This window comes from Triticum urartu, chromosome 3A (assembly GCF_056163025.1).
Source record: "Triticum urartu cultivar PI428250 chromosome 3A, HENAU_Tu73, whole genome shotgun sequence".
Lineage (NCBI taxonomy): Eukaryota > Viridiplantae > Streptophyta > Magnoliopsida > Poales > Poaceae > Triticum > Triticum urartu.
The window spans coordinates 168,005,874-168,026,823 of record NC_141875.1 but is presented as its reverse complement, the minus strand read 5'-3'; the positions used below and the strand labels follow the sequence as shown (position 1 = coordinate 168,026,823).

General features: G+C 43.4%; 1 protein-coding gene across 1 annotated transcript; it reads right to left on the bottom strand.

Moving 5' to 3' along the window:
- Window positions 1-555: 555 nt before the first annotated feature.
- Window positions 556-5,451, bottom strand: LOC125543405 (uncharacterized). Its single transcript, XM_048706735.1, has 2 exons — window positions 5,155-5,451; window positions 556-1,059 (listed from the first exon to the last, which is right to left on the bottom strand). Exons 1-2 carry the CDS (start codon window positions 5,333-5,335, stop codon window positions 776-778), a joined length of 465 nt encoding a protein of 154 aa, XP_048562692.1. The 5' UTR covers window positions 5,336-5,451; the 3' UTR covers window positions 556-775.
- Between the last annotated feature and the right edge of the window lie 15,499 nt (window positions 5,452-20,950).

The following is a 20,950-nucleotide window of genomic DNA, read 5'->3' as shown; positions in this document are numbered from 1 at the left end:
GGAAAATAAAGAGATGCTCTAAAAGAGCTCTACATTGCTCATCCTTGTGATAAGAAGCAGTAATTTATGTTATCCATTTAGGTGTGATTGTAGAAATGGAAAAGTTGGAGTTACACATCCTGGACAGTGCATCAGCCACCCTGTTTTCTTTGCCTTCTTTATACTCTCTCTGTTCCTAATATAAGTCTTTGTAGAGATTCTACTATAAACCACATACAGATGTATATAGATACATTTTAGAGTATAGATTCATTCATTTTGCTCCGTATGTGGTCTATAGTGGAATCTCTTCAAAGACTTATATTTAGGAACAGAGGAAGTACTTCACAGTGAAGTCAAATTCCAAAAGTTTAAGCATGAACTTGTGTTGGATAGCCTTTGTAAATCTTTTATAAGTGATATACTTGAGGCCTTATTGATCTGATAATAACGGTTATTTTGGCGATCAAGTGTCTTGACAACTCTCCTGGCGTTGCCCTCACACGGTCACACCCCTTACGTCCTTCTCTAACACGGCAGCACCGATTGCTCGGTACAACATCTGTGAAAATAAAATTACTTGAACTCTTTGTACATATTTATTGATTATATGTATATGGCTGAGAAACATATTATAGTGATTTACAATAATTACACATTCAACATCCGACCCCCTTCAAATGACATGGGCAATAACTCTAGATGGGCAGATCGTTACAAGCATACGGGTCGACCAACACTTTACCTATTCAGATCTTACAACATCAAGCCCGGGCATGAACCCATCCTATAGATTTCAGCTACAGTACAGAGGAACGTTGGCAGGCTTGTAGAGGAACGTCTTGACGTTGTGCGAGCTCCCTGACTGTTTGTTGTATGTGAACTTGACCCCAGAGTGTGCGTCCCCCCTCCTGGTGCAATGCTGGTGGAAGCTGCTGATGGGCCTTGCCAGGCACGAATCCCATCGGTCGCTCTCAGGCATTGTCTCTGCAACGCTGTAGACGCCCTTGTAGTTTGTGAACGCCTGGTAGTTGATGACCTCACCAGATTTCGTGATGCACAGAACAGCAACCTCAGCGCCTATAGAGACAGTCACAAAGACATACATGAGCAAGAGGAGAGAACAAGAGAGATTATCCCGCAGAAACTTTAATTGTATGCGACACAATGAACAATCCAAAGCAAAGAAAACAAAATGGAATTAGTAAAAGACTGGCAGTACATGTGTGCTTGAGCAGTGTCAGGCACAGACAAGGTTCAAGGTATAATTCTTTTTTAGTTCGGTACCACCTAAAGATCACCACTTTGATTCACGCTAACAATTTCCAATACACTTCGATAGCATGTAAACGTTCTGAAATTTTCCTATTTTTCTTGCCAAAGTGGAATGCCAAAACCCATCGTAGACACCTGGGCTAGCACCAGTGCTCACCCCATTCGCATTTTCATCTCAATCTGTTGTTCATGGGTGGTTGAATTACCAAATTGGCTTACATGAATTTCCAAAATGGTTGATTCAACAGCCACTCGCTCTCATCCAATTTTATTTTTTGATGTAGTGGTTGAATTGCCGAAATTATGCCTGTACCCATGCCGTGGAACAATCTACACCAGCAGAATGATGAGTGTGCCAGTACAGTATGATGGTTGAGAGAATTTCTTTTAAAGAAGAAGCGGAAGGGGAGGAAGAAGCGGTAGGAAGAGCAGGATGGAGAGACCAGAGGGCGGGATAACCTGTGAATTGATGACAGCGACTAACTCCAGTAAATGGACTCCACGAATTGGCGGTGGAGACACTGAGGTTTCTACCATCACCACACAGGTTCACCATTGCCCCTGGGCTTAGAGGGATGGCCACCAGGGAGTGCAGTAGCAAAATCTAGGCATCTCAGTAGGTGCATGTTGATAGCTTTTTCTTTTGGCTCCTATCCTTCTGATTGGTGTTTATGCTTTGTCTGGTTCATCCCTTGACAGGACCAGAACAAGCAGCACATGTTCCCAGATTTCTTACTGATTTACGGATTTCTGTTTGATGAGCAAAAGGTTCATGAATGTCTTTAGCATATGCTTACAACATTTGTCTGCATTATGATATTTCAAGTCATTCTTCCTTCCAGACATCCTTGAGGAGCACTCCTTTTCAAGAAGTATATGTCAGAGAAACACCAACCATTTCATCTTATAGTAAGCAACTTCTAACCTAGTTGTGCAAGGTGAGTCAGCCCATTAAGAATGCTAAGTATTGGACTAAGTCCATGTATAAATGGTTGGAGAGACATCTTAGTGGATGTAGCTATAAATGGATTTGGGTGCAAAGGTGCCTTAGAAAATTCAAAATTTTCTGTGGCAACTGGCAAATGTTCCAAAATGCTGTTTTGACACGGCAGGTAATGAAGCAAAGGAAATGGCCTGGTAACCCTTGTTGCTCTTTTTGCAAAGACGTTGAGTCTTCTCAGCATCTTTTCTTTACTTGTCCGGTTGCTCGTGTTGTCTGCAGAACTGTCGGGGTTGTTCTGGGCACTGATTTATGTCCTAATAACGGTTTGCAGTATTTCTCCTGGTGCTATTCTTTTCTGCCTGATGGGGAAAAATTCTATACTGTTGGCCTGGCGACCATTACTTGGGCTATGTGGAATGCTCGAAACTGACCAACCTTCTAGCATAAAATGATCAAGACTGCTTTTGAGATTGTCTACTCTGCTTGCTCTTTTCTTATCTACTGGGCAGGTCTTCAGAAGGAGGGCGGCGCGAAGATACTCAGGAGTGGAGCAGAGCTTCATCTCTCCAACACGATGAACTTGATGAGGATTTGCGAGGCAACTCAGAGGCCAATCGAAGGAGAGTGAGGCCTGTGCTCCTTGGTGCAGATTCAGTTGGGGAGCTGTGTTGTTGCGTTTGGTTCCTGGAACCCGCGTGTCGGTTTGCTGAAGTTTAAGACCTTACTTATTATGTTCTCTGGCTTGTGATAGGACTAGCTTCTTTTGGTGCTGTCTATGTTTTCGCCCATAGTGTATGTTCCAATATCAGCTGTATGCAGTTGGGTTTCCTAGCAGTGCGTTCAACTCGCTTCCCTTCTTTCCTGTCCCCTGTTTAAACTCTGAAATTGATGTATTTCCATTTGATTAAATGTAAAGGGGATTAGCCCGGTTCAAAAAAAAAGGTAAGTCGGTCCATATCTTAGCCCATGCATCGCCCAGATGCAGAGGCCGGGGGTCATCCTCCTTAAGTCCATGCAATCTATTTGGTACGTGATACTTTAAAACATCAAACCCTTAGCAATTTTCAGAGACTCTAAGCTTTGGCTGGGACAAGCCCACAGAAGCCTGGAGGATGATGCTTCACCTCCCTGTTATCCCATGTGATCCAATCCCAGTTCCCAGGAGTACCATGTACCTCCGCTTACCAATTTCAAAGGCCAAGTCTAACTAAGGCCATAACAAGTACATGTTGTAGAAAAAAGGCCATAAAAGCATCCAAAATCTATTGAAGGTATCCCCAGTCGCCATGCATCACAAGTACTCCCCTACATTTCATTAGAATTGTCCAAGGTTTCGGTAGTCTCTGATTCGAAAAGTCTGTCCATTGATCAAGAGTACAGTTAATCAGTCAATGCAAAAGCGAGCTTGGGCACTCATAATCCCTTTATCTTAGCAATCCAAATGCTTAGAGATTTGCGCACATGCACGTACCTGGTTCTGTATTTGAGTTGTATCATGACTTTTCATAATTAGACTGACATGGACAGGCCCACTGAGACTTCATAAGACTTTGTGCATGTGGATTAAAAACTACGGTCATCCAACAGAAGCACTATTAACTTCTGGCATACCGTTCATAGTTGCAACTTTAGCAAACTGAACACTGAAGGAAAAACTGGAAAGAAGTGGATACAAATTTGTCTTTCCAGATGCATTTGGATATTCCATGGACATGTACTAGACCAATTACTATCCTTTCATACATTTGAAGATGCATTATGTACTCCCTGCAAGCCAATATACTCACCTACATGGGCACCAAAACAACATATATAAAATAGTTTTGAATTTTGATCTTTAGGTTCCTTTGTGCATGGAGGTTCCAGAGAGATAAATTGGAACAGATGGTGCAGTAGACACGTCGGGAAAATTAGGCTACAATTTACACATCATCTAAATATATATACAAGGACAAGCTCCAGAGAAATTACTTAGTAAGGGTGATATTGTATTGCACGCAGTACATTCATATATAGTCATATTTTGCCATCCTTAATAGCTTGCTAAGTCAGAAGCCTAGAACTGTAATTTGTTGTTATTATAGAAGGTAGAAATGTCAAAACAATGGACACTGGAACCTGTGGGTTACCTGCTACCTAGTGTACAAAGGAAGACCCATAAGACCATAACACTTCCCCATTAACCTTTTTAAGGGAATTCTGTGGGAATTTCATAAGCCATATCTTAGAGTTAAGTTCACCTCAATTACAGTTCATGTTTCGAGTTAAACAGGTTACCTGTAATTTAATTTGTTCCGACAGCAGTGGGAAGCACTTTATCCACTTACATACATTTCCAAAACATGTATAGACCCTATTTCCTTTTTTTCTCCTTCGGTCCTTTTGCTAGAAATAGAACAGCCTTAGAGTGAGATACAGATAACGGCTCATAGGTTTTCCTCACCCCACCAAATCCGAACTAAAAGTATGATGTGTGCCTATCTATGCTCCTCACTAGCTTAACACAAGAGCCTAGATTGTCGAATACAAATAGACAACCTACTGAACACACATAAAATTTGCTCCACTTACCTATGTCCGATTTTCATTTCTAGATCAGACGACCAGCAACCAACTACCCCCTCCCTATATGATTCTCGCTGCCTACGCGCCTAACACAATTAAAAATTCCACCAGAATTTCCCACGGAAATTTGTACTGAATGATACTAAAATTTCCACCAGAATTTTCCACGGAAATTTCCCAGTGCCCACACACGAATTTCCAGTAGAGCGAAATTCGCTACTCTGCTTAACGTGCCCACCACCAGACCAACCAAATTTCGTGATCGAAAACAGCTGAACCGAGATCCACGGGAGCGCGGTCGCACGAAATCTAGCTCGGTGACCACGAGAGCACAGAAGGCGGCGATAGCAACTAGATAAATTCGAAGGAGGAGAGAGACTCGTTGGGCTGACCTTCGAGGACGTGGTCCTCGGGCCCGATGGCAGAGTCGGCGCAGACGTCGCAGACGACGCGGCCGCGGATCTCCCCCGTCCACGCCTGGGCCGCCGGGGCCGCCGCCAGCAGGAAAGCGAGGAGGGCCAGATGGAGGAGGAGCAGAGACCGGTGAGGGAGAGGACACGCCGCCGTCGCCATGAATTGGGTTGCTCGGTCGAGCTACTCTTTCCTTTTCGAGGGAGAGGGTAGAGCTTCGTGACTTTTGCGGGAGGATTTTTTTTAACTGTTTTGCGGGAGGATTGACGACAAGGAGGCAGAGCAGGAAATCAGGCTACAAGAAAACTCTTCTCTTCCTGTACGTTTCAACTACTAATACAAATTAATCAGCTATGTTAGTCAAACATTAGGATCATTTGAATCGTTATTTGTCTCGAATCAACAAAGCTCTTTGTGAGTTAAGCGTTAGTCAAACACTACAAGGAAATAAGCACAAACTGCTCCATATCGGTGATCTGAGCGTAGTTCTGGTGGTTAGTTAACCAATCCATCAGGTTTCAAGTCTTAAACCTGGTAGATGCTCGTATTTTTCTGAATTATTTTAGACATTTCAATGATGTTTGTTTAGTGGAAAGATAAATTTTTATAACTACGAGGCTCATGTGGTATGTGTGCGTTTACATGCGTATATAGAGATGAGTCTATATACGTATATGTGAGCATCTATGTTGTAGTATGATGTTAAAACTGTTGCTTATTCTAACACGGTACAAACACAAAAGCGCTTATATAAACAAAAATGCACTTTGGTGCACGAGCACCATGTAGCTCTATATCCTGAGCGCTTAGTTCCCTCGTGATCTGTATCGCCTGTAGACGGTCAATTAATTTCCGAAAGTACTGTGTTTTTGGATATGTGCTGTCGGTCGTTGCCTAGCCCATTCATTGCCGTTTCTGTTTGTTTGGTACGATTGCTGCAGGGGGCATGTATCAAAACATGTGTTAACTTAGTACTGATTAACAATCAGCGTATTAAGTCAAGTGTAATTAGGATTTACCACTAAATATCATTGCAAAGTGACCAAAAGTATCTCGTGTCCGTCACCAAAAAACAGGATTGCAGAATTAAGAAGGTTGTACATTTTTTGCAGCAGGAACAAGATTGTACTATGACCCGCAAAAAAAAAACAAGATTGTACTGGATTACAAAATACTCTAATGATTAAGTTTATGGCATGGACAGAAGTTCTTCGGTGTACAACTAAGGATTCACCAAGAGATGCATAATAATATCTCACGTGATGTTTACTAATTTTGCCGGTCTCATGGTATAAGAGAGTTATATTATTGTGCAAAAATACATAATTTTTTGATTTTTGAAATCACCCAAAAAATCACTTACGGATACCATATGTACGAATCCACAACATGATCAAGGAATTTTGGCTAGGGAATGCTTCCGAGAAGATCAACATAATCATTCATAGTGATTGTAACCCCTTGATTCAATAACGAAATGTTTTTCCCTGCAAAAGAAAAGTTACACTTGATAAAAACAATTGGTGAACAGTTACATAAGAGGGCCATGAATGATTGCGTTGGCAAGAAAGATTGGCTGAAAAAATTGGTTAAACACATACGTGAAGTGAGAGCAAATGCTTTCAGATCTGATAAAACATAAACAAAAATATAAATAGGTGTTTAGATCTGGTAATAATGAAAACATTCGATTTGGACAAAATCAACAACCATACACAACAGATCCACAGAGAATGACGCGAGGTTGCTGCCGCTGGAGCTCAAACGGTCAAACACCAAACATGTCCGGATCTCATGTTCGTCAGCGCTGGTTTCAGCAGCGCTCAGTACGGACGAGAGGGAGGGAGGTGACAGTTGTTAACAACTTAACATGGGCCATCACGATCAATGAAGTCGTTTCTGTCCACGGGCACATGCATCCCAGGCGTATAAAGTGCCACGGCACCGCTGTAAATGGACGTATTCCTTTTGGGTATTGCCAACCAATATGCCAAAGCATACATCTTAATGCTCTAGCGGAAGTCCCAGATTCCGAGCTACATGATGCCCGGCTGCTAAAACGCTCTATTCTTATATAAACCCCTATGAACATACATACTTACACCCTATCCCTATGAGCATCACTGAAAGACTGAGCCGACATATCATTTTGAGTACCATGACTTAAACACTAATGGGCTGGGGATATCAATGTCCTCCTAACCATGCAACCACATGTTGGTTCACTATGGGCGTGTTTGGTTTCGTGGCTCGCACCTAGCTCGTACCCGCCGTGCATTTTCCTCGCTGTTTGGTACGCGGCATGCCTTCCTGGGCCAGGCCCGACGGATGCAAAAAGAGGCTCCCAGCCAGGCCGAGTGGAAACGCAGGTTTCGAGTGTTTCCGCGAGCCTGCATCCGCAGCTGCATCCACGCGAGCAAAGGGCTCGGGCTTGTCTGTCAGCCGCCTCCATTCGCGGCGCTGTCCTCACTCATCTCCTCTCTCCCGCGACTCTGGATCTCGCCGCCCCTTCGCCTTTGTCCGCATCGCCGGCGCGCATCTTCATCTTCGGCGGATGTAGAGATCTCCTCCTCCCTCCCTCCACCATCTGTCCGCATCCTTCGCTTTCCCTCCCATCCCCAGCTCTCTGGCGCTCGCGCTGCTCGGATGCGTGAGCAAATTGAAGCGGCGGCCTTCCGTCCAGGGATGAGAAGGAAGGCAAGACGAGGCAGGTTCGCATGCCTGGGAAGGTCCATGGACGGGATGATGGCGGGCACCGATGCGTGCTTATCCTGTAGCCTCCACTCTTGTTTTTTTTATTTAGTATGAGATCTGTCCCCAACCTCATTTCCTCATATGGATGTGGGTTGTTTATATATTACGTGGCTATTTATCAGCATGGATTAGGCTGCGATATGTCCCAAGCTTGTCTTCCCCCAGGATTAGAGATGGCTGGTGATTAGCATTTAGGCTGAGATTTGTGTGATTTGTTCCTTCACAAATAATTTCTACATCATTTTATATAAATAGGTGCGGCACCATTGCTTATATTCTTTGTTAAATTTACCTAACAAAGTTCTGACGATACTCCCACTGCTTCAAAGATGATTGCCATCATTTCAACATGCACGCACAAGCATCTATATTCAAATTACACATTTGTCATATTGTTTGGCCTTATGCAGCCTACCAAACAAAAATCTAAGGCGAGCCGGGCCGTATCATGCGATACACCAAACACACATCTTAACTCCTTCTTGCACCAGCTCAACCAGGCCGGTCCCAGCCAAGCTCGTGCATGCGATGCAGCCTAGGTGCGCCCAGGGAACCAAACACGCCCTATATGCATCGTGATGATGCAGAGGCCGGGGCCATTCCCAACCCTTTAAGTATCAAAATCTTTGTGATTTCACTTACACATATTAATTTTTCTTAGTGGCCTTTTAGACATCAACCTTCACGACCTTCCTCATGTGCACCCCAGGAAGAAGTGTACCACTTAAAATCAAAATAAAAGTGTTTGGTATACTACACTATAATTCGCTTCTTTGTTTTTTTTCTTTGCGAGAAACTTCTGATTTGTTCGTCTTTAATCATAACACTACAAGAAATATCATAAATCATAAAAATTTCATCCAAATCCGTAGACCACTTAACGATGACTACAAACACTGAAGCACATATATGGACTATGTTTTTGATCTAGTGCCAAAACCCAGTTGCCGCAAGACCTCGACGAGAAAGGGCCACTGAACTTAGTTGAACGCTTAGGATACATCCAATTTTAGCATCGTCGTGGGATTCTTGGGTGTGTGCAACCTTCTCACCGTGCCTTGAAGGCTTGAACGAGCATAAAAAAATTATGTATCGATCTTCCCTTAACGAAGGCACTTCGGTGTATCCTCACCAACTTCGGCAGATCTTCCGCTAGTCTGGTGGCCAATATCTTGTCAAAGATTTTCACAACCCCGTGAACTAAACTCACATGGTGGGAGTCCCTCAACTCGCTTGCCCCATCATTCTTGGGCAAAAGAGAGACCAATACCTTGTTGATGACTGGGAGCCCACGCATGTCACCATCGTAAAAAGCCACGAGGGCCCTCATGAAATCTCCTTTGATGATGGTCCAACACACACTGTAAAAATGCCCAGTGAACCCATCTGGGCAAGGAGTGCGACTCGGTGCATAGTTTTATTATATTCTCAACCTCCTCACAAGTGAAGGGCGCCCAAGGTTTAGCATGAACAGATGCGCGCGCATCAAGGTTGAGCGAATGTGCACGCTCGGGGATTGTGGCTAGAATTGCCTCATAATAGTCATCAACCGCCTTGGCAATTTGCTTTTGTCCCGTTACGATTTTGCCATTGCTTTGTAATATTGTTATCGTGTTCCTCCTCCTGTGATTACTAGCATGTTGGCAGAAAACTTGTGTGTTGGCATCTCCTTGCCTAAGCCATAGTAGCCTCGACTTTTGTCGCGCGCTCGATCATTCCAAAGAACATATACCCAACAGCTTAAGTTTGAGAGTCCCTTGCAACCCAATTTCCTTCGAAGATAGACTTCGTGAGTCCGAGGCCACATCAAGCCGATGAGCGCAATCGCAATCTGCATCTTGACACTGTCAATCCACTTATCGCTCCATTGTTGAAGGTGCTTAGCCCGTTGCTCTCAGCTTCTAGTCAATTCTATTGGTCATTGTTGCGGTGAATTGTAATTATTGCCATGAATTTTTTCTATGAGTTGATTTTAAGCCACAAGTAGACTTTACTTGTATTCTAGCTATTTATTCATGTGTTGCAACGGGGGCAAACATATAATAGTGATTTTCAATACCAATTATGAGTGCCTCAACAGATACGTCGTGACCGTGAGTGTTTTTTTTCTATGGCTCATCCCACTTCGATGTTGTCACATAGAATCATGTGGCAGATCATGAAGATGATAAAAATGGGACTATGGTTTATAAGAGGAGCCCACATAAATGATATTTTACCTGAATTAAATTGATCCCCGCTTGAGATATTTAACCGCACTACCTGCTATTGTGAAAACCGAAAAAGAATGGTACTCTGCATAATTAATATGACCCTTTCATCCAAGGGCAATGCTACACGTCTGCCGGCGAATAAAGTTAAAAGATTGGCCGCTTCCCTAACCATTGGATGAAGCCGCGGATGTCCATGCGTGATCCGTCATCTTTGCAACCAATGTGTTGCTGCAGTATTTTCTGCCACGGAGATATAATTGCAGAAATTGGTCGCAATAAAGTCCATGTTGCAACAAAAAACTAATTTTCTCTTAATCTGTTGCAACAAGAGCCATTTTGCAAAAAGAGTCTTGTTACAAAAACACGTTGTTGCAGAAGACAAAAATCAATAGTGGATCCCACTACACGCCGTCCAGCAGCAGCATCAGACACAGGCAACGTCAGGGACGGCCGAGGGGCAAAGACTGCTAAGGCAATGTGGCGTCGATCTCGCTGGAGCGGCGCAGATCCGGCGGGAGGCGGCTCGGACGAGGTCATCGAGCGGCCGTCGAGAAGCGACCAACGACCGAGGAGATGGAGCATGAGAGTGGGTCGGGCCCATCGAGGGAGGAGAGGAAGGAGGAGGAGAGGGGGCGATGAAGGAGGAGAGCATGCTCGTCCACGCCGGCGCCGACGTGTCTACTGGCGCACGTGTCTGGAGGCCGTGAGGATCCAGATCTTGCAATAAGCTAGTTGTTGCGGAGGCAAAAATTGCAACAATGGTCCAGTTGCAAAGCTAGACTGTGGAAAAAAGGATAGTTTCGAGCCATCTGATTAAAGAAACATCTGACGGTCATAAAGGCGATGGATGCACGCAAAAAGATTAGTCGGAGGAACCGAAGAGTTTCCCTTCATCCAATGATAGATGATACTTTTCATAAATTAATGGATGTCATTCTTGTTTCAAGGGAATGAGTAAGACAAGGAAAGAAAAATATCGATTTGGTTCACATTATTTCAAGTTACTCTACATACGGTTCTTTTTGTGCGGTATCGGTTCAGATTACCAACTTCTTTTTTTTAGAAAACCAAGCGCGAATGGGGTTGTGGTGAGAAAAAAACAGGGATGAGGTGAGACGAATCTGCCAACTTTACTTTAGTAGTGCATAATTTTTTTTGAAATCTTAAAAGTGTGCGCGCTCATTGGAGAGAACGAGTGGCCGCTCCATCACTCACATGCATGTATAATTTTTTGTGTGCTAATACATGTGGTTAGACTGGTCACATCGGAAGGAAAAGAACAAATCTTTGTGCAATTATTTTGGGTTTTCAAAATTTTCAAAAGCCATATCTTTCAAACCACGCGTCAAAATTTTAAAAAGCCATATCTTTCAAACCGTTGGATTCCTCGCGACGACATCTTTCAAACTAGATCTTGCATGTAACGAATTTTTTTATGCCAACTTTGGTGCTATATGGTGCAACTTTAGTACTGCATTGTGCAACTTTAGTACTGTATGGTGCAACTTTTTTTCAAAACCAAATTTTGGAGCTGTATGAGCCAAATTTCTTTCTGTTTGCAACCTAGCAATCGTGACAACCTGATGTGCAACTAGTCTACTGCCCCGACCAACTACCTATTAGTTGATGTGCAACCCTCCTCCCTACTCGTGGATGTGTAGTTTTTTTACCCACTACCAATGATATGTGCAATTTAGTTTGTTGTTAAAGCCAACTATCTATTTAGTCGATGTGCAACTCCTTACCTCTTCCTACTTGTGAATTGAAGGAAATATGCCCTAGAGGCAATAATAAAGTTGTTATTTTATATTTTATTATATCATGATAAATGTTTATTATTCATGCTAGAATTTTATTAACAAAAACTTGATACATGTGTGGATACATAGACAAAACACCGTGTCCCTAGTAAGCCTCTACTAGACTAGCTCGTTGATCAAAGATGGTTAAGTTTCCTAACCATAGACATATGTTGTCATTTGATGAATGAGATCACATCATTAGGAGAGTGATGTGATGGACAAGACCCATCTGTTAGCTTAGCATGTTGATCATTCAGTTTTATTGCTATTGCTTTCTTCATGTCATATACATATTTATTTGACTATGAGATTATGCAACTCCCGGATACCAGAGGAATACCTTGTGTGCTATCAAACGTCACAACGTAACTGGGTGATTATAAAGATGCTCTACAGGTATCTCCGAAGGTGTTTGTTGGATTGGCATATATAGAGATTAGAATTTGTCACTCCGAGTATCGGAGAGGTATCTCTAGGCCCCTCGGTAATGCACATCATGATAAGCCTTGCAATAAATGTGACTAATGAGTTAGTTGCGGGATTATGCATTACGGAACGAGTAAAGAGATTTGCCGGTAACAAGATTGAACTAGAAGATATCGACGATCGAATCTTGGGCAAGTAACATACCGATGACAAAGGGAATAATGTATGTTGTCATTACGGTTTGACCGATAACGATCTTTGTAGAATATGTAGGAACTGACAATGCAACTAATACCTGGGTGGTTTTGGTAATTCTTAACAACATATAGCTCATTGAACTAATATCCATTCAAGATAATCATTTCAGAAAGTTCAATGATTGGCATGGCATGGACTAGAGATGTGGACCCCTCAAAAATGCAAAGGACACATATTGGCAAAAGATCAAGACTCTACATTTTCATTTTAGTGATCCAACATCACATTGAGTCGATAGGAAAAGCCAATACTATTAAAAGGGGATGAGGTGTTACTTAATGGCTTGCTTGCTCAAAATGCTTAGTGATATGCTCCAAATGAAGGAAATATGCCCTAGAGGCAATAATAAAGTTATTATTTATTTCCTTATTTAATGATAAATGTTTATTATTCATGCTAGAATTGTATTAACCGGGAACATAATACATGTGTGAATACATAGACAAACAGAGTGTCACTAGTATGCCTCTACTTGACTAGCTCGTTAATCAAAAATGGTTATGTTTCCTAACCATGGACAAAGAGTTGTTATTTGATTAACGAGATCACATCATTAGGTAAATGATCTGATTGACTTGACCCATTCCGTTAGCTTAGCACTTGATCGTTTAGTATGTTGCTATTGCTTTCTTCATGACGTGACGTGACGATCACGGACGTGACGAGGAGTCTCGAAATGGTCGAGACATAAAGATTGATATATTGGAAGCCTATATTTGGATATCGGAATTGTTCCGGGTGAAATCGGGATTTTACCGGAGTACCGGGAGGTTACCGGAACCCCCCGGGAGGTAAATGGGCCTTAGTGGGCTTTAGTGGAAGAGAGGAGAGGTGGCCAGGGCTGGGCCGCGCGCCCCTCCCCCCTAGTCCGAATAGGACAAGGAGAGGGGGGCGGCGCCCCCCTTCCTTCTCTCTCTCCTCTTTCCCCCTCCCGAATCCTATTCCAACTAGGAAAGGGGGGAATCCTACTCCCGGTGGGAGTAGGACTCCTCCTGGCGCGCCTTCCTCCTGGCCGGCCGCACCCCCCCTTGCTCCTTTATATACGGGGGCAGGGGGGCACCTCTAGACACACAAGTTGATCTTCGTGATCGTTCCTTAGCCGTGTGCGGTGCCCCCCTCCACCATATTCCACCTCGGTCATATCGTAGCGGGGCTTAGGCGAAGCCCTGCGACGGTTGAACATCAAGATCGTCACCACGCCGTCGTGCTGACGGAACTCCTCCCCGACGCTTTGCTGGATCGAAGCCTGGGGATCGTCATCGAGCTGAACGTGTGCTAGAACTCGGAGGTGCCGTAGTTTCGGTGCTTGGATCGGTCAGATCGGGAAGACGTACGACTACTTCCTCTACGTTGCGTCAACGCTTCCGCTTCAGTCTACGAGGGTATGTAGACAACACTCTCCCCTCTCATTGCTATGCATCACCATGATCTTGCGTGTGCGTAGGAATTTTTTTGAAATTACTACGTTCCCCAACAGTGGCACCCGAGCCTAGGTTTTATGTGTTGATGTTATATGCACGAGTAGAACACAAGTGAGTTGTGGGCGATATAAGTCATACTGCTTACCAGCATGTCATACTTTGGTTCGTCGGTATTGTTGGATGAAGCGGCCCGGACCGACATTACGCGTACGCTTACGCGAGACTGGTTCTACCGCCGTGCTTTGCACATAGGTGGCTGGCGGGTGTCAGTTTCTCCAAATTTAGTTGAACCGAGTGTGGCTACGCCCGGTCCTTGCGAAGGTTAAAACAGCACCAACTTGACAAACTATCGTTGTGGTTTTGATGCGTAGGTAAGATTGGTTCTTGCTAAGCCCGTAGCAGCCACGTAAAATTTGCAACAACAAAGTAGAGGACGTCTAACTTGTTTTTGCAGGGCATGTTGTGATGTGATATGGTCAAGACATGATGCTAAATTTTATTGTATGAGATGATCATGTTTTGTAACCGAGTTATCGGCAACTGGCAGGAGCCATATGGTTGTCGCTTTATTGTATGCAATGCAATCGCCCTGTAATGCTTTACTTTATCACTAAGCAGTAGCGATAGTCATAGAAGCATAAGATTGGCGAGACGACAACGATGCTACGATGGTGATCAAGGTGTCGCGCCGGTGACGATGGTGATCATGACGGTGCTTCGAAGATGGAGATCACAAGCACAAGATGATGATGGCCATATCATATCACTTATATTGATTGCATGTGATGTTTATCTTTTATGCATCTTATCTTGCTTTGATTGACGGTAGCATTATAAGATGACCCCTCACTAAATTATCATAGTAAAAGTGTTCTCCCTGAGTATGCACCGTTGCGAAAGTTCTTCGTGCTGAGACACCACGTGATGATCGGGTGTGATAGGCTCTACGTTCAAATACAACGGGTGCAAAACAGTTGCACACGCGGAATAGTCAGGTTTAACTTGACGAGCCTAGCATATAACAGATATGGCCTCGGAACACGGAGACCGAAAGGTCGAGCGTGAATCATATAGTAGATATGATCAACATAATGATGTTCACCATTGAAACTACTCCATCTCACGTGATGATCGGACATGGTTTAGTTGATATGGATCACGTGATCACTTAGAGGATTAGAGGGATGTCTATCTAAGTGGGAGTTCTTTAGTAATATGATTAATTGAACTTAAATTTATCATGAACTTAGTCCCTGATAGTATCTTGCTTGTTTATGTTTGATTGTAGATAGATGGCCCGTGCTGTTGTTCCGTTGAATTTTAATGCGTTCCTTGAGAAAGCAAAGTTGAAAGATGATGGTAGCAATTACACGGACTGGGTCCGTAACTTGAGGATTATCCTCATTGCTGCACAGAAGAATTACGTCCTGGAAGCTCCGCTAGGTGCCGGGCCTGCTGCTAATGCAACTGACGACGTTAAGAATGTCTGGAAGATCAAAGCTGATGACTACTCAATAGTTCAGTGTGCCATGCTTTACGGCTTAGAATCGGGTCTTCAACGACGTTTTGAACGTCATGGAGCATATGAGATGTTCCAGGAGTTGGAGTTAATATTTCAAGCAAATGCCCGAATTGAGAGATATGAAGTCTCCAATAAGTTCTATAGCTGCAAGATGGAGGAGAACAGTTCTGTCAGTGAGCATATACTCAAAATGTATGGGTATAATAATCACTTGATTCAATTGGGAGTTAATCTTCCAGATGATTGCGTCATTGACAGAATTCTCCAATCACTGCCACCAAGCTACAAGAGCTTCGTGATGAACTATAATATGCAAGGGATGAATAAGACTATTCCCGAGCTCTTCGCAATGCTGAAAGCTGCGGAGGTAGAAATCAAGAAGGAGCATCAAGTGTTGATGGTCAATAAGACCACTAGTTTCAAGAAAAAGGGCAAAGGGAAGAAGAAGGGGAACTTCAAAATGAACAGCAAGCAAGTTGCTACTCAAGAGAAGAAACCCAAACCTGGACCTAAGCCTGAAACTGAGTGCTTCTACTACAAGCAGACTGGTCACTGGAAGCGGAACTGCCCCAAGTATTTGGCGGATAAGAAGGATGGCAAGGTGAACAAAGGTATATGTGATATACATGTTATTGATGTGTACCTTACTAATGCTCGCAGTAGCACCTGGGTATTTGATACTGGTTCTGTTGCTAATATTTGCAACTCGAAACAGGGACTACAGATTAAGCGAAGATTGGCTAAGGACGAGGTGACGATGCGCGTGGGAAATGGTTCCAAAGTCGATGTGATCGCGGTCGGCATGCTACCTCTACATCTACCTTCGGGATTAGTATTAGACCTAAATAATTGTTATTTGGTGCCAGCGTTGAGCATGAACATTATATCTGGATCTTGTTTGATGCGAGACGGTTATTCATTTAAATCAGAGAATAATGGTTGTTCTATTTATATGAGTAATATCTTTTATGGTCATGCACCCTTGAAGAGTGGTCTATTCTTATTAAATCTCGATATTAGTGATACACATATTCATAATGTTGAAGCCAAAAGATGCAGAGTTGATAATGATAGTGCAACTTATTTGTGGCACTGCCGTTTGGGTCATATCGGTGTGAAGCGCATGAAGAAACTCCATACTGATGGGCTTTTGGAACCACTTGATTATGAATCACTTGGTACTTGCAAACCGTGCCTTATGGGCAAGATGACCAAAACACCGTTCTCCGGTACTATGGAGAGAGCAACAGATTTGTTGGAAATCATACATACAGATGTATGTGGTCCGATGAATGTTGAGGCTCGTGGCGGATATCGTTATTTTCTCACCTTCACAGATGACTTAAGCAGATATGGGTATATCTACTTAATGAAACATAAGTCTGAAACATTTGAAAAGTTCAAAGAATTTCAGAGTGAAGTTAAAAATCATCGTAACAAGAAAATAAAGTTTCTGCGATCTGATCGTGGAGGAGAATATTTGAGTTACGAGTTTGGTATACATTTGAAACAATGCGGAATAGTTTCGCAACTCACGCCACCTGGAACACCACAACGTAATGGTGTGTCCGAATGTCGTAATCGTACTTTACTTGATATAGTGCGATCTATGGTGTCTCTTACAGATTTACCGCTATCGTTTTGGGGTTATTCTTTAGAGACGGCCGCATTCACGTTAAATAGGGCACCATCGAAATCCGTTGAGACGACGCCTTATGAACTATGGTTTGGCAAGAAACCAAAGTTGTCGTTTCTTAAAGTTTGGGGCTGCGATGCTTATGTGAAAAAACTTCAACCTGATAAGCTCGAACCCAAATCGGAGAAATGTGTCTTCATAGGATATCCAAAGGAGACTGTTGGATACACCTTCTATCACAGATCCGTAGGCAAGACTTTTGTTGCTAAATTCGGAAACTTTCTAGAGAAGGAGTTTCTCTCGAAAGAAGTGAGTGGGAGGAAAGTAGAACTTGATGAGGTAACTGTACCTGCTGCCTTATTGGAAAGTAGTACATCACAGAAACCGGTTTCTGTGACACCTACACCAATTGGTGAGGAAGTTAATGATGATGATCATGGAACTTCAGATCAAGTTGCTACTGAACCTCGTAGATCAAACAGAGTAAGATCCACACCAAAGTGGTACGGTAATCCTATTCTGGAAGTCATGCTACTAGATCATGATGAACCTACAAACTATGGAGAAGCAATGGTGAGCCTAGATTCCGCAAAATGGCTTGAAGCCATGAAATCTGAGATGGGATCCACGTATGAGAACAAAGTGTGGACTTTGGTTGACTTGCCCGATGATCGGCAAGCAATTGAGAATAAATGGATCTTCAAGAAGAAGACTGACGCTGACGGTAATGTTACTGTCTACAAAGCTCGACTTGTCGCAAAAGGTTTTCGACAAGTTCGAGGGATTGACTACGATGAGACCTTCTCACCCGTAGCGATGCTTAAGTCTGTCCGAATCATGTTAGCAATTGCCGCATTTTATAATTATGAAATTTGGCAAATGGATGTTAAAACTGCATTCCTGAATGGATTTCTGGAAGAAGAGTTGTATATGATGCAACCGGAAGGTTTTGTCGATCCAAAAGGAGCTAACAAAGTGTGCAAGCTCCAGCGTTCCATTTATGGACTGGTGCAAGCCTCTCGGAGTTGGAATAAACGCTTTGATAGTGTGATCAAAGCATTTGGGTTTGTACAGACTTTTGGAGAAGCCTGTATTTACAAGAAAGTGAGTGGGAGCTCTGTAGCATTTCGGATATTATATGTGGATGACATATTACTAATTGGAAGTGATATAGAATTTCTGGATAGCATAAAGGGATACTTGAATAAGAGTTTTTCAATGAAAGACCTCGGTGAAGCTGCTTACATATTGGGCATTAAGATCTATAGAGATAGATCAAGACGCTTAATTGGACTTTCACAAAGCACATACCTTGACAAAGTTTTGAAAAAGTTCAAAATGGATCAGGCTAAGAAAGGATTCTTACCTGTGTTACAAGGTGTGAAATTGAGTAAGACTCAATGTCCGACCACTGCAGAAGATAGAGAGAAAATGAAAGATGTTCCCTATGCTTCAGCCATAGGCTCTATCATGTATGCAATGCTGTGTACCAGACCTGATGTGTGTCTTGCTATAAGTCTAGCAGGGAGGTACCAAAGTAATCCAGGAGTGGATCACTGGACAGCGGTCAAGAACATCCTGAAATACCTGAAAAGGACTAAGGATATGTTTCTCGTATATGGAGGTGACAAAGAGCTCATCGTAAATAGTTACGTTGATGCAAGCTTTGACACTGATCCGAACGATTCTAAATCGCAAACCGGATACGTGTTTACTTTAAACGGTGGAGCTATCAGTTGGTGTAGTTCTAAACAAAGCGTTGTGGCGGGATCTACATGTGAAGCGAATTACATAGCTGCTTCGGAAGCAGCAAACGAAGGAGTCTGGATGAAGGAGTTCATATCCGATCTAGGTGTCATACCTAGTGCATCGGGTCCAATGAAATTCTTTTGTGACAATACTGGTGCAATTGCCTTGGCAAAGGAATCCAGATTTCACAAAAGAACCAAGCACATCAAGAGACGCTTCAATTCCATCCGGGATCTAGTCCAGGTGGGAGACACAGAGATTTGCAAGATACATATGGATCTGAATGTAGCGGACCCGTTGACTAAGCTTCTTCCACGAGCAAAACATGACCAGCACCAAGGCTCCATGGGTGTTAGAATCATTACTGTGTAATCTAGATTATTGACTCTAGTGCAAGTGGGAGACTGTAGGAAATATGCCCTAGAGGCAATAATAAAGTTATTATTTATTTCCTTATTTCATGATAAATGTTTATTATTCATGCTAGAATTGTATTAACCGGAAACATAATACATGTGTGAATACATAGACAAACAGAGTGTCACTAGTATGCCTCTACTTGACTAGATCGTTAATCAAAGATGGTTATGTTTCCTAACCATGGACAAAGAGTTGTTATTTGATTAATGAGATCACATCATTAGGTAAATGATCTGATTGACTTGACCCATTCCGTTAGCTTAGCACTTGATCGTTTAGTATGTTGCTATTGCTTTCTTCATGACTTATACATGTTCCTGTGACTATGAGATTATGCAACTCCCGTTTACCGGAGGAACACTTTGTGTGCTACCAAACGTCACAACGTAACTGGGTGATTATAAAGGTGCTCTACAGGTGTCTCCGAAGGTACTTGTTGGGTTGGCGTATTTCAAGATTAGGATTTGTCACTCCGATTGTCGGAGAGGTATCTCTGCGCCCTCTCGGTAATGCACATCACATAAGCCTTGCAAGCATTGCAACTAATGAGTTAGTTGCGATATGATGTATTACGGAACGAGTAAAGAGACTTTCCGGTAACGAGATTGAACTAGGTATTGAGATACCGACGATCGAATCTCGGGCAAGTAGCATACCAATGACAAAGGGAACAACGTATGTTGTTATGCGGTCTGACCGATAAAGATCTTTGTAGAATATGTAGAAGCCAATATGAGCATCCAGGTTCCGCTATTGGTTATTGACCAGAGATGTGTCTCGGTCATGTCTACATTGTTCTCGAACCCGTAGGGTCCGCACGCTTAACGTTACGATGACAGTTTCAATATGAGTTTATATATTTTGATGTACCGAAGTTTGTTCGGAGTCCCGGATATGATCACAGACGTGACGAGGAGTCTCGAAATGGTCGATACATAAAGATTGATATATTGGAAGCCTATATTTGGATATCGGAATTGTTCCGGGTGAAATCGGGATTTTACCGGAGTACCGGGAGGTTACCGGAACCCCCCGGGAGGTAAATGGGCCTTAGTGGGCTTTAGTGGAAGAGAGGAGAGGTGGCCAGGGCTGGGCCGCGCGCCCCTCCCCCCTAGTCCTAATAGGACAAGGAGAGGGGGGCGGCGCCCCCCTTCCTTCTCTCTCTCCTCTTTCCCCCTCCCGAATCCTATTCCAACTAGGAAAGGGGGGGGGGAATCCTACTCCTGGTGGGAGTAGGACTCCTCCTGGAGCGCCTTCCTCCTGGCCTGCCGCACCCCCCTTGCTCCTTTATATACGAGGGCAGGGGGGCACCTCTAGACACACAAGTTGATCTTTGTGATCGTTCCTTAGCCATGTGCGGTGCCCCCTCCACCATATTCCACCTCGGTCATATCGTAGCGGTGCTTATGCGAAGCCCTGCGATGGTAGAACATCAAGATTGTCACCATGCCATCGTGCTGACGGAACTCCTCCCCGACGCTTTGCTGGATCGAAGCCTGGGGATCGTCATCGAGCTGACGTGTGCTAGAACTCGGAGGTGCCGTAGTTTTGGTGCTTGGATCGGTCGGATCGGGAA